Genomic DNA, 13,876 nt, shown 5'->3' on the forward strand with positions numbered 1-13,876 from the left:
AGGGTTCAAATACAGAGATAGAAGAACAATTGCTAACATGTACAGGAACCAAACAGCAACAATAACAATTGAAGAACATAAGAAAGAAGCCATAATAAGAAAGGGAGTCCGACAAGGATGTTCCCTATCTCCGTTACTTTTTAATCTTTATATGGAACCAGCAGTTAATGATGTTAAAGAACAATTTAGATTCGGAGTAACAGTACAAGGTGAAAAGATAAAGATGCTACGATTTGCTGATGATATAGTAATTCTAGCCGAGAGTAAAAAGGATTTAGAAGAAACAATGAACGGCATAGATGAAGTCCTACGCAAGAACTATCGCATGAAAATAAACAAGAACAAAACAAAAGTAATGAAATGTAGTAGAAATAACAAAGATGGACCACTGAATGTGAAAATAGGAGGAGAAAAGATTATGGAGGTAGAAGAATTTTGTTATTTGGGAAGTAAAATTACTAAAGATGGACGAAGCAGGAGCGATATAAAATGCCGAATAGCACAAGCTAAATGAGCCTTCAGTAAGAAATATAATTTGTTTACATCAAAAATTAATTTAAATCTCAGGAAAAGATTTTTGAAAGTGTATGTTTGGAGTGTCGCTTTATATGGAAGTGAAACTTGGACAATCGGAGTATCTGAGAAGAAAAGATTAGAAGCTTTTGAAATGTGGTGCTATAGGAGAATGTTAAAAATCAGATGGGTGGATAAAGTGACAAATGAAGAGGTATTGCGGCAAATAGATGATGAAAGAAGCATTTGGAAAAATATAGTTAAAAGAAGAGACAGACTTATAGGCCACATACTAAGGCATCCTGGAATAGTCGCTTTAATATTGGAAGGACAGGTAGAAGGGAAAAATTGTGTAGGCAGGCCACGTTTGGAGTATGTAAAACAAATTGTTGGGGATGTAGGATGTAGAGGGTATACTGAAATGAAACCACTAGCACTAGATAGGGAATCTTGGAGAGCTGCATCAAACCAGTCAAATGACTGAAGACAAAAAAAAAAAAAAAAGGTTGTAATTATTTCTAACGAGTTTTTTTTAAATAATTTTAATAGTGAACAAAATAATAAATAAAAGTAAAAATAATCTTCATAATAAAAAAATATTACTATGAGTGAAATTCAAATAAATTTTTGTGCTGCAAATACAGTAACAAAATTCCACAAAATATATTTATATAATAGTGTAAAATTTTCTATCTACATTAAAAAAAAAAAAAAATTATGATGAAGGTCCATAGAAAGTAATATATTAAATGTTGTACGTAATAAAAATGTATTTTATCTTTTTGTATTGCACTGCTTATGGTTATTGTATTAGTGTTTTTATTTTTAATAGCCTAAAAGCAATTGGCCTACATTTTTGTTCAGCATAAAATCACTGCTCTCCAGCCTATATGAAAAATATAATACGAGATCTTAGTTTTGATAATTCTTTCTTTGTAAAAACTACATGGAAAGATGATACATGCCAAATACTAGAATGAGTACTAACTTGTGCATGTAAATAAATCCATGTTCACTTACCTCCCCCATCTATAAATTCGGTAACAGCTTCTACACTCAGCGAACCCCCAAATTCTTCAACAGAAGGTGAAAAAATAATTAAATTTTGATATAAGAATTCTCCATACTTTGATAATATTAAACCTGAATCATCAGCAGATTTGAATGTTAATGAATATCCTCTTTCTGAAAAAAAATGCAAACACATTAATATGCAAATGTTGTATATTTGTTCATACATACATATACATGGTATGCAGTGCCTCCATACTTAGTATGAAGGTACTCCATACCTAAGTATATTACAATATTACAACATTATTGTAAATGAATACACACTCCATCTACTTAAATACAAAGATTCAGATCTGGCCACCAAAGAATTACCCATAAGATGAAAACTATAAAATATACCCAAAAATTAAGGACGATTGGTCAATAATAGGTCAAATGATATTTCAAGGATAGAAACGTAATTAAGAAAAAATTGTTAAAAATATGTTTTTATTTCTGTGGTGACCATAATGATGCATTGTCATATTACACAGAAGTAACATTACTTCATATTAGTATTATAATTAACATTAGTAAGAAGTACACAGAAGTAAGTCATATTTCACAGAAAACTTTAGAAGGTACAAAAAGAAATGTTTGAAGGCAGATGTATACAACAGGAATAAAATAATTTGGTAACATCAATAACTAAAGCATTTGCTCAGGCCTAATAAATTGTCTTCAGGACAATTGTTAGTGGATGACCAAAGCGCTAGGATCATATGCAGTTACAAGGTTGACATAAAAGTAGTAAAAAATTATGCTATAACAATAAGTGAATATTTAGGATAAGAAAAAACCTTGCTAGAGATATATGGAACCGTGAAGAAGGTGTTAGAATTCACCAAGGAAGACATAACCGGTGTGAGGAGCCGCAGGTGACAAAATGGACCTCAATATGAGGTGTATCCTTGATACCTGGGTTGGAGGGAAAACAGAGCTTACTCTGATTTTGAAGGGGATAAGGAGGAAAGACGAAAGACAAAAAATAAGCACAAGATTAGGATACAGCCGACAAGACTAAGAGCCAGTCAAAATGGTTGTGGCGAAGGCGGTGGGTAGCTCTCATGCTGACTTGCTGAGGCAGGTTAAATCAAGTGTACTCAAGGAAGAAGCTGGAAAGGTTTATTATTCCCTTAGGAAGAGAGAAAAACATGAATCGCAGATAAGAGTGAAAGATACATCTGCAGTGGCATTGAGGTTTCCCCTCAACGCCAGTTGGGTTCCCACAACAGCATGGAGTGGAACCTAGAACTCTGCAGTATTAGGTCGGTATCAGTCATCTTCTGCCATTATGATAGAGGTGATTCTCCCCAAGTTGTGTTGGTCCAAGTCCATCTTCCCCACTGTGCCTAACAGCACTAGTTAAATAAAAGAGGTGGATCTTTACAAGATATGATATCTGGATAATGGATGTAAATTCAGGTAACAAGCCACCTTTTTGGAGGTAACAGGGATGTTATCGGATCTAATGAGGAAGCCCATCACATTGTAGGATCAGCAGGGATGTACCTCAGGGTTCAGTTCTTGGGTCCCTCTTATGGATTCTCACATGTGATGGAATTTTGAGGTTGCCTATCCATAGTGTGTACAACCCATAGCTTTTGCAGATGAACCAGCAGAGTAATAATAACCGAGGAAAGAGTGATGGAGGTGGGAAACTTGGTCCTAAAACAAATAAAACAATTTGATGTCGGATAAAAGTCTGGAGATGGCAATTGATGTAACAAAGGCCATACTCATGATGGGCAGGGGGAGAATCTAGCCAGTTTATTTAAAATGAATGAGGTGTATATTCTACCTTCTAGAGCGATGAAGTATTTAGGAGTAATTAGACAAAAGGTCTTTTCAATACCACGTAAAAGAGGTGTCCAAAAAGTAGACAGAAGGCTAAAATCACTTAGCCGAATTATGTGTCATACTGTAGAACATAGGCACTTTAAGAGGAGGGCTTACTTTTCTGTCACAAATTCAGCATCAACTCCTGTTTGGTCGAAGGGATTGGCACATGGTGTTACAGAGAGCGAGAATAAGTTTAGAAGTCCAATGCATTATGGCAATACAAGTCTGTTGTGAATACAGGACTACATCAAGACACAGTATTCACTGTGGCAGGTTTACCTCCCACCAATCTACTGGTTCATTAAAGAAGTATAGCGATGGTATGCAGAAGGACAAAACTGAAGATTTGCTGTTAAATAAGTGGCAGGCCAGGTCACTTACCGGGTCAGACCAGGTCTATTACAGGCAGATGAACAAGAAAGGCTGCGTAGTGGGTTGTATAGAAAGGTGTAAAGGTGGGTTCAAAGAGAATTTGTGGAAGTCAGGTATTAGGTGACTAAATTTCTCACGGACCACGGGTACTTCAAAAGGTATCTAAAAGGTAGAAGGAAGAGTGATACCTCATGTGCTAGGATAGATACAACAGAAAGCACAATATTTGATTGTGTAAAATGGGAAGACAGAAGAATCTGCTATTAGTAAATAGGAGTTTTAATTCTGGTGTCCAGGAAGAACTAGCCCAAAATTGAGGGTAAAGATCTTAAGAAGAAAAAGCCAATATGTTTAGTCGAGGAAGTTAGTTCCTGAGAATGGGCAGCAAACCCCTTGAGCTGGACGTTTGCTAAAGATTTTCGGGGAACACTGGAACTCGCTATTTCAAAGGCCAGGAGTGGGGTTGCCTGTAGAAGTCTTACTATATTCACATACGGGCTGAATAACTGCCTGATGGTTAGGTCCAGTTCTTAAGTGAAGAAGGGTTAGAGGTTTTTATTTCATTAGAATCGCATACATTGTCATCAGCAAAGGCTGGTGATGACTTTGAGACTTACCACTGTCCAAAAAAAATTTAATTTTCTCATATTTCTTCCTGGGCTAAAAATGTGTTCACGTTGTCATCACCCTGACATGATACACTGATTGTTAATTAAATAGATTTAAAAATTAATTACAAGCTAAAACCTAGCAAGATAAAAATAAAAAAAGCCTGTATCTCAATTAAAATAAAATTACCATCTGCTTTACAGAAAATGACATAAATAGCTGAAACACAATAAGGTAATTAAAATTTTTGAATATAAATGGACAGCTCTTTGTAAAACATAAGATAACATTTCATTATCCCTTAGAACAGTTCACATGTTAGCCCCTAGTTTGCTACACAATGCTGCATAACAGATACAATCCACAAGGATGTAGTGCACTGTTAGTTCGTAGTCACAACATGCACAAATGGGCGCATCTGTTTGCATCATCAGATATCCATGAGTGACCCTAGTATACCCTAATCGCAAACTGTAAATAATATCTTCAGCTCTACTTATTTCTGCATGAAGAGCTTCACGACAACAGTGTTCTTAATTGGATGAAGTTTATTGTTACTATTAACATCCATTCACTCTGCCACTCATCATGAACCATCCTCTTTAGAAAACAAGCCAAGATCGTTCAAAGCGATACGACTGGTGAAAGGAGTCTGGAAAACAAAACTCTTTTGCCACATCATCAATGCGCTCATTTCCTGAAATTCTAATATGACTGGAGATCTAGCAGAAGCTCACACTTGTATTACGTTGATTCATTCATAAAATAACAATGAATTTCACAGACAATAGGTGCCAGGAGTACACTCACTAATTACCTGAGTAGCTCTCATGGAATCTGAGCAAACAAGTATACGTAAAAATGTTGGGCTAATTATACGTAAGGCCTTATTAACAGCATATAACTCCCCAATGAAAATACTGGCAATGCTGGGAAGGCCAAACATGTATATCCTGTTGCCAACTACACCAGCATAACCAACAGAATTAACATTTCTAGAGCCATCTGCATAAACTATAGCATCAGAATTCACAGTATTTAAAATATTATATATAATTAATTTCTTAAGATAACCAGACTTGTGTTCTTTTTATGATACTGGCTGTTGGGTAAAACACAAAAATTAAACATAGCTCGTTTGCCAAAGTATTGGACTTTAATTATAACAGAAAAATAATAACTGACAATACATTACGTACAAAAGGCACATAATCAACAAATCAGTTTTTGTCGAGACCTTACAATCTACTAAATTAGAATTGAAAAGTTTGATTTATAAAATAACAATCCCAAAAATTCATATTTAAACATAAAACACTAAAAAATACACTTTCATAATTCCAATTTTTCAGATAGTATAAAAAATCACATTTTGACACTATAATTCTAAAAAACAAATTATCAACACATAGACAGTTAGATTAACTAAACAGTTCAAAGATTAAACTACTAAATTAATTATTAACCTGTACAAATGTTGTACTGTAAACTTCACAAAGGAAGATATTAATATTAACACAAAAAGAATGATTGCACAGAAAAAATATAAATGTAAAATGATAATCATACATATAGTCTAACTTTCTGAAATTAAAATTCAAAAAGTTTTCTATTGATACAGGAATAATAAACTCATAAAGTAATATGTACACACATTCATAAATAAAGTTTATCAAATTGTACCTGATACTTTCTCAAAAAGTAATGTATTGTTTAAGGGGAGATCCTGTTGCTTATTACTATTAATGACAATGGAGACATTCAGAATATTCAATAAACATCTCATAATAAATCAAGTATCTACTTATTGGAGCAGCAGTATTTGATGCACCTGAGTCTGAGAGGAAACGTTGGGAGTTCTTACAAGGTAAAAAATTGCTCTAGAATATACTAGAAATACGATTTGAACTGAAGCATGTAACCAGTTTTGAAAACAAATATTGTATACTTTTTTCACAAAAACTTTCACTGAAACAACAGAATAATGAGAAAATCATAAAACAAAACACACGAGGTAAATGTAAATATTAGTTGTAAAATTATGTTAACATCTACAATGAAGACGCTTGAAAGATAATGTAGACACTGTACGGATTTTATTGAAATTCATTTTACGGTTAAGAGCAAAGTGTAAAAATATTAATGAATCAAAATTCAGGAGGTTTAACATTAACGAATAATACGCAGCATCAAAAAATTTGTAATAACCACACTAAAAGAGAGAAAGAAAACGAGTTGCAGGCAGAACATCTGCACCCAGTAGAAGTCTGACCTGCACTGAAGAAAGGTGGCGTGATGAGAAGAAGGGGAAGCAAACTAGGCCGTAGACAGAAGAGTGTGTGTGTTGATGACAACAGGTAGTGTGCAAGTGTTAGTGCGGAAAAGAAACAGCATAAACGGGTAGTTTGAGTAGAGAGACGTGGGGAATTCGGGAACGATAGACATAACAAAGATAATTTTTTTTTTTATAAACAAGCAGACCATTAAAAGAATTACGTAAGACTGATAAAATAGTTTCCGAATACGAACAAGTTGAGGAATGACATCATCGCAGATAAAGAAAATTAGACTTCTAGGAACTTTGAAAACAACATTAAAATTGGAGATAACAAAACAGTTATGACTAATTTGGCTACATAGAAATTGTTATGAATCATTACGATTACAGCAGACAAAATAGAAAATTACGGTGAACTTGACACTATGAGAAGACCTTGAATTTATTGGATTAAAACTACTTTACGCATTGGCATAAACACTGACAAAGACCAAAGGAGTAATTAACAAACAAGTAAGGCCACCAGGGGGGGGGGATAAATGTGGAGCAACAGTAAGGACAGGAGGCTAATTGTATATTTAGAGATAAGAAAATGGCAGTAAGTTCTGATGCCTTGAGGAGCAGTACATCTTGGGTTTCCTGGTATCGAATCAGATTTTGGTTAGAGAATACCGCATTAAAGGTTGGATGATTTCGTTGTGCTTTAATAAGAGCTACATAAGTGCAGATCATTTGATTCTGTCTATTGCAAAAGGACAGCTCACCACTTTCCACCAGTACACCTATCACAGGCTTGAACAAAATGCACCTGTAGCAAGACAAATGAATGAATGATGGACTGCATCTAGCATTCTAAGAGTAATGGATCAAGTGGACAAATAAGCCACATAACCGTAGTCCAAGTGGGAACGGCCTAGAGCTAGGTAGAAGTGTAACAAGCATACTTGATCAGCTCTCAAACGAGTATTAAATAAAACTCTCAACAGGTCAAACATTTTAAAAAATTTTACCTTCAGCTCCTTTGGTCAAACCACATTCCTAAAAATCAAACCTGTGTGCATGCTTCAACTAATTAATCATGTAACAACACTTGAGGGTCAGGATCTTCCTTCAAGCATGAAAAGCAAATGCATTTCATTTTCTCCAAAGAAAATGTGAATCCAGTCATTTTACACCATGATTCTAAACTGGTTACTATATTTTGGAGCAGCCTCTCACTAGTAGTTAAAATTTTAGATGTTATGCAAATTGAGAAATCAACAAGAAAAGAACCATAATGAGTTTTTGGATGCAGTTAGTTATACTATTTATGGCTATGGCAAATAAAGTAACACTTAGGACACTTGCCTGTAGTATTTTGTTTTCTAATGTGATACTTGCGGATATCGTAGGCGACTTTCAGCCCGGAGAAGACCACCATGATGCTCCTCAAAGGCCATTTGGCGAAGAGTCAGCAAGTTTTTGTATCGATGTCAGGCCATGGAATAAAGCACATTCAGGTTCAGAAGTACCTTGGGGGTAAATCTTGATGAGAAATTTCAGTTCAAGAAGCACCTTCAATATGTTGCAAAAAAGGCTTGTATTGCCTTTTTTGGGATCCACATGTGGTCAATCCGGATTGGTGTCCCAATTTTACGAGCCTAAGCATCCTGTACATGGGCGTGTGCAAAGCAATTATGTTGTATGCTGCGTCAGTTTGGGTGGATAGGATGAAATTCCGTAGTTATGGAGATATATTATTGAGGGCTAACAATTATTACTTTTGACGGTAACTAACAGTTACCGGACGCTTTTACAGGAGGCGGTCTTGGTGATTGCAAAAGTGAAACCAATTGATATTCTAGCTCTTAAGAGACAGAGGCAGTATGTCGCTAGGAAGTTGGGCGAGTTGACTTCGAAAAGATTTGGAAAATCAAGCAACATGGTTATAATATATGGCAGGCTAGGTGGGATGAGACTATCGATGAGCGAAATATGCACGATCTCTTCCCAGAGAAGCTTGCAGGAAGCCTCATGGGTTTCCCGCAACAAGAATGTAACTCAGTTTCTTACCAGTAATGGGGCTTTCAGGGGGAGACTGGCTGGGTTCAGCCTGGTGGATTCGGGTCTGTGGCTAGTGGGATGCAGGATGCCTTCCACATGTTGTATGTGTGTGCTGAATACGATTTGGAAAGCACTGCAGTAATTTGTTGACTGGATACCATCGGAGCAACGCTTGACATCAGTCAAAACTGGAACCAGGCTGAATGGTTGCAGAATTTCTGCAGTATTTGGCTGGGGAACAGATTGTGGAGGAAATCTAGAGTGCTGCTTGGTATTGTTCCTGTGTACTTTGTTTTGTTAGTGTTATATCAGTTTTGGTTGTTTTTGTTATTAGTTTTATTTTTGTGAGTTTGTGTCGCATGTGAACTTGCTTTACCTTTCGGGTAGCTAGGCGATTCAGTTCCTTGGACGACTATAGTTTTCAGTTTTGCTTGAGACTAGAGATAAGTTTTATTTTTAGTAATTGTTACAGTGATGGGAATGTCGCTTGTGGAATTCGCATCAACGGGATCCTGGGCTGAGGCAACTTGAGAGATGTCATATGCTGAGATTTATAAGATGACCTCTGGTAAAGCCCAACAGGGCTAGGTACAGAGGGTGTCTTCCCTAGGGGATCAGGATGAACTCGACCGACTACTGAGAAACTCCTGATAAATACAATTTCCTTGTACACCCCATTCATGCAGTTTATTTAAGATTCCTCTCCTTCAAGCCGTGGCGTATGCCTTTTACATATAAAAGAATACCACAATCAGGAGTTGGCAAAGTAGGAAGGCATTTTGAATAATAAATTCCTGGGCAACCACATCTACCACCTCTAACAGGTTTAAGTAAGTGTCTCTGAACAAGAATCCAGAAACACCTGGTCAGTGAATATTTTATTGTAAATAGACAAAAGATGTCGTAATGCACTACTCGGGGGATGAGATAGCATTCTTAACTGATATCATTTCCAGGAAAAGTGTCACGGCAATTTTTCAAAAGAAAAAGGAATGTTCAATTCATTTTGTGAAAGTCAGACAATGAAATGAACGCTTTCTACCTGCAAATTATACCTCATAAACTCAGGACAGTAGGATGATGTTAGTGAGACTGACCTTAAAAGAGTAACCACATCAATTGGCTCAGTAACGAGGATGTCGTTGCTTTCTAATCCAATCGACGGTGGTGATTGTCCTGATCCACACATGGCCCGTACCTTTCTCCAAACAACCGTTAATGGAGTTGTCCGAAAAATTGTATCGAAATAGTTTAACCATGATTTCCGCTTAGCACACCGAGACACTCGACAGCATACAGCCCTCGCATTGCGATAGGCGCAAAGCATTTCTGCCTTACGCCTACGATTGAAAGTACGCAAAGCCCTGCGACGATCTCTTAATGCCCTCCTGCATTCTTCGTTCCACCAAGAAGCAGGCCGCCTTGGTTTTTAATATATTAGGGGGTATACTCACTTGTACTATCGAGTATTAGCTGTGCAAACTTGAAAAGTTGGTGGATCGCTTATCACTTTCATCGTATTGACTAAATAAATCTTTGTACCCGATCCTGTCTGCCTTCCCCAACTATCTGCGTAGCCGACTCTGAGGTAAATCACGGCTACCGACCGAGATAACAACTGGTCAGTGCTCGCTTCAAGAAAAAAGTTTTGGAAGTGCGCCAGTTAAGACGTGGAAGTAGGGATGCTGAACACAACAGACAGATGCATGAATATGTACGGTAAGAAAATTATACAAACATGTACGATCCATCGTTCAACAAGCAAAGATATAAGCTTTGCTTCAGTCCATCAACTATACTTCCTTGGAAAGAACATGACGATGAGCCCCAAGAATGGTGATGCGGGTTGAAACAGCCAATTTCGCGTATCCGCGAAAAGGCACATCATCCTAGGGACGGAGGTGAGTCTTCTGCAGACATAGTACTAAAGGATTTTCTTCGTTTAATAGGATTTCAATATCCTCACAGCGAGTGCCTGGTGGTTGGCTGTTCCTTGGGTGGACCTCATGCAGGGTCGTTGACTATACAGAAATACCCCGGTGCTCAAATGTCAAGGCTTTGGTCATACCTCTCTCCGCTGTAGAGCACAGTCAGAGATGTGTGGTCATTGCACCCTTGCAGAGCATAGGATAGTTAACTGCCCTAGTAAGACTGCGCTTGCAAAGTGCACTCCTTGTGGCTTGGTGAAAGACTTTGATGCCCGACATGGGGTCGAAGGCAAAAAATGCAGGTCGCACGACACAGCCCCAGGAATGACCTGGTTAACCCTTCCTGGGGAATTGGGGCAGGCGATTTAAGATCCAACCGGTGAGCCGACCTGCCTTGCCGTTCATTCTGCTGGTAGGCGGGTGTGCTCATTTGAGTTAAAGGACAATCTCCTGGGCTGAGCTTTATTTGATTGTATGTCCAGCTCAGGGGAGTAAGGAATGAGAAGAAAAAAATAAATAAGTCATTTAAATTAACTAAAGATAAGAAATGGCGAAAAATATCTGCTTTAGGTCCACCTACAAAGTCTGTAATACAAAAAAGGTCATTCCACAGATTCTGTTACAAGTTTCTTTAATCAAAGAATTTGTACTGTTTGTACCCCAGAGGCCATCGCTAATATTTCCTTTCAAGTTGAACAGAATCTCAACAAGGTCATTGTTTGTCACAGAAAATCCCTGTGGACTTCAACTGAAACCTCTTTGTGATCTTAAGATTGGTGTTTGCTATCAGGATATGAATCACTGAATCAATATTCTTTGAAAACATCATGAATACTGATGTGTACTTACATATCTTTAATCAAAATTTGTGCTCAACTGATACAAGATGGGGCTACTTACCGCACATCAAGGCAAAACCCACACGCATGAAATTTTGCAGAAGAAAGGACTGTTAGTAAATATCTATGGCACACATATTTCTTAGATTTATTACCTTGTGATTTTTATCTTTGGGGCTTGCTGAAAATAAAAGGTCTACAAAAACAAATTTTATATTGGAGATAAAGTATTCTATTCAACATTAGAATGACTGCCAGTACCTCACAAGAACTCAGTGAGGTGTTACACAAAATGGCGTGTAGAAATATGTATCACTGTCTTGGGAAGACATTTCAAACACAATCTTTAAAGATGTAAGTATGGAAAATGCATCTACACTACTGAAATAACACAGAAATAAAATTTTATTTTACTAGTCTATGCTATACTGTCTTTAATTGTTCACTTATAATTTAAAGAAAATAAAATAAAATACTACAGCATTTTATTTTACAATGTAAAATAGGATAAACAAAAATACTGTTAATAAAGAAATTATAAGCTAAAATTGTAATTCCAATCATCAACTTTTACCGATCAAAAATGTTAAAATGCATAGCTGCCAAACCAAGTATAATAGAATCTCAAACTGGTTGTAAATACACCACTGTATTTCTCGTGCAATGGGCTTTATTATAAATATTCAATACTGTACAATTTCTTTTATATTAAACAACTCATTTTAAAACTATCTGTTAAATGATGCATAATTTGGTGTACAGAGTCCTTTTTGCATTAAAGAATATGTCACATCTTCAAATTAATGAAATTTTAATATATTTCTTTTTTTTAAAGAGAAAATTGATTAAAGGCAGTTACTTTCATCAGAACTGAATACTAGATCGTGGATGCCGGTGTTCTTCGGTGGTTGGGTTTAAATTAACCACATATCTCACAAATAGTCGACCTGAGACTGTACTTCACTTACACATATCATCCTTATTCATCTTCTGAATACCTGACAGTGATTACCGGAGATTAAACAGAAAGAATATCATACAAGATAGTGTAATTTCTGTTCTCAAAATAAAATTTTACCTTATATTTAATATATTAACATACAATTCCTCGAAACCATAATCCACAAATAAATTAACAATAACAACCTTATTACTGAGCTAAAAGAATAGCATGACATTAATTATTCAATAAAGGTTACCAGTAAAATCAGAAACACATTTTCAAACTCTCCGGGCTATCTCTAGTTTACCTCCAACAATCAAAATCAACACTTGGCTAAAAAAAACTGCTAGATTAAATTTAAAATAAATAATTTGAAATTTAAACTTTTTATTGTCACACGGAACCAAATTGAATAACAAAACATTTTGAATTAAATTTTTAAAAACCATCCAGTTATACAAATTAGTTCAGTGTTGATAAAAGTTTAAATTTAACGTTATGAACGCCAACGGTCACGGGCAAGGACATAAAAATAATCCTGCCAATATTAATTACTAACAAATATCTTTTTTTAATGGCTTAACCAAAACTAAGTACGCCTATCCATATAACATCATAGTTTAATCTGAACTAGAATTACATCAGTCTTATGATTTTAACTTTCTTAAACTTTTTCACTTAAGCCAACCGCTTCACCCGGTTTATATTTTGCTTAATATATTACGTGGTACAGTACTTTCAAGGAGCATAAAAATTCTAAGGCAACAAGAAATAAATATTGTAACCGTGATTATTTGTTTCAAAAATTAAGGACCTGAATATATTTTAGGTAAACGTTACACTATTTTGAATACGTGTACTTGTAATGTGATGAATACTTGATAAAACTAACCTTTCAGTAACTTGAAGAACATGGAATGAGTTTCTTTAATAGCTAAATTATCAAGTAAAACTAACGTATCTCCACTAGCCGTAATCAAATTACATCTTAAAAATAAAAAAACTATACTAATTACTGAAACGAAAATCATTTTCAGCCAGCGTTTTTACATACAAAGAGAGTACCTAACGATAATTTGACCACAAGCTAGAATACAATATCTATTAGAACACATATTTCAACGACAGTGCATGAAACTTAAATATCATAATTTTTATACTTTTTAGTACAGATGAGTAATACACTTCATTTAATTAATAAGAGATTGTTTAATTTGTAAATTTAAAAAAACGTTTACAAACTCTTCCCGTTTATCATTCAGAAGTAAAGAAAAATAATAATAATGTCGCATAAATTGAGATGCTTCAAAACTAAAAAAAATATGAAATAATTTTTAGATAATAAAACATGAAAATGTAGTTTTTAATTTATAATAAAACTTTCTATGTATGGAGTAAAGTTTTGTTACTCAGTAAAACTGCGATTTCTTTCACTTTAGTAACAACACAACAAAGT

The 13,876-nt window shown here is 35.5% G+C and overlaps 1 protein-coding gene across 1 annotated transcript in view; it reads right to left on the minus strand.

Annotated features, from left to right (window-relative positions):
• The window catches only part of Ost48 (dolichyl-diphosphooligosaccharide--protein glycosyltransferase non-catalytic subunit Ost48), a 50,800-nt gene extending 37,258 nt beyond the window's left edge, over positions 1–13,542 (minus strand). The window contains exons 1-2 of the mRNA XM_075380844.1: positions 13,313–13,542; positions 1,534–1,698 (exon numbers count right to left, since the gene is read on the minus strand). Of these exons, the coding sequence (XP_075236959.1) occupies positions 1,534–1,698; positions 13,313–13,451 (304 nt within the window). The 5' untranslated portion in view covers positions 13,452–13,542. The remainder of the gene's footprint in view (positions 1–1,533; positions 1,699–13,312) is intronic.
• Positions 13,543–13,876: the final 334 nt, after the last annotated feature.

The sequence above is a fragment of the Lycorma delicatula genome, chromosome 13, assembly GCF_047948215.1.
Source record: "Lycorma delicatula isolate Av1 chromosome 13, ASM4794821v1, whole genome shotgun sequence".
NCBI lineage: Eukaryota > Metazoa > Arthropoda > Insecta > Hemiptera > Fulgoridae > Lycorma > Lycorma delicatula.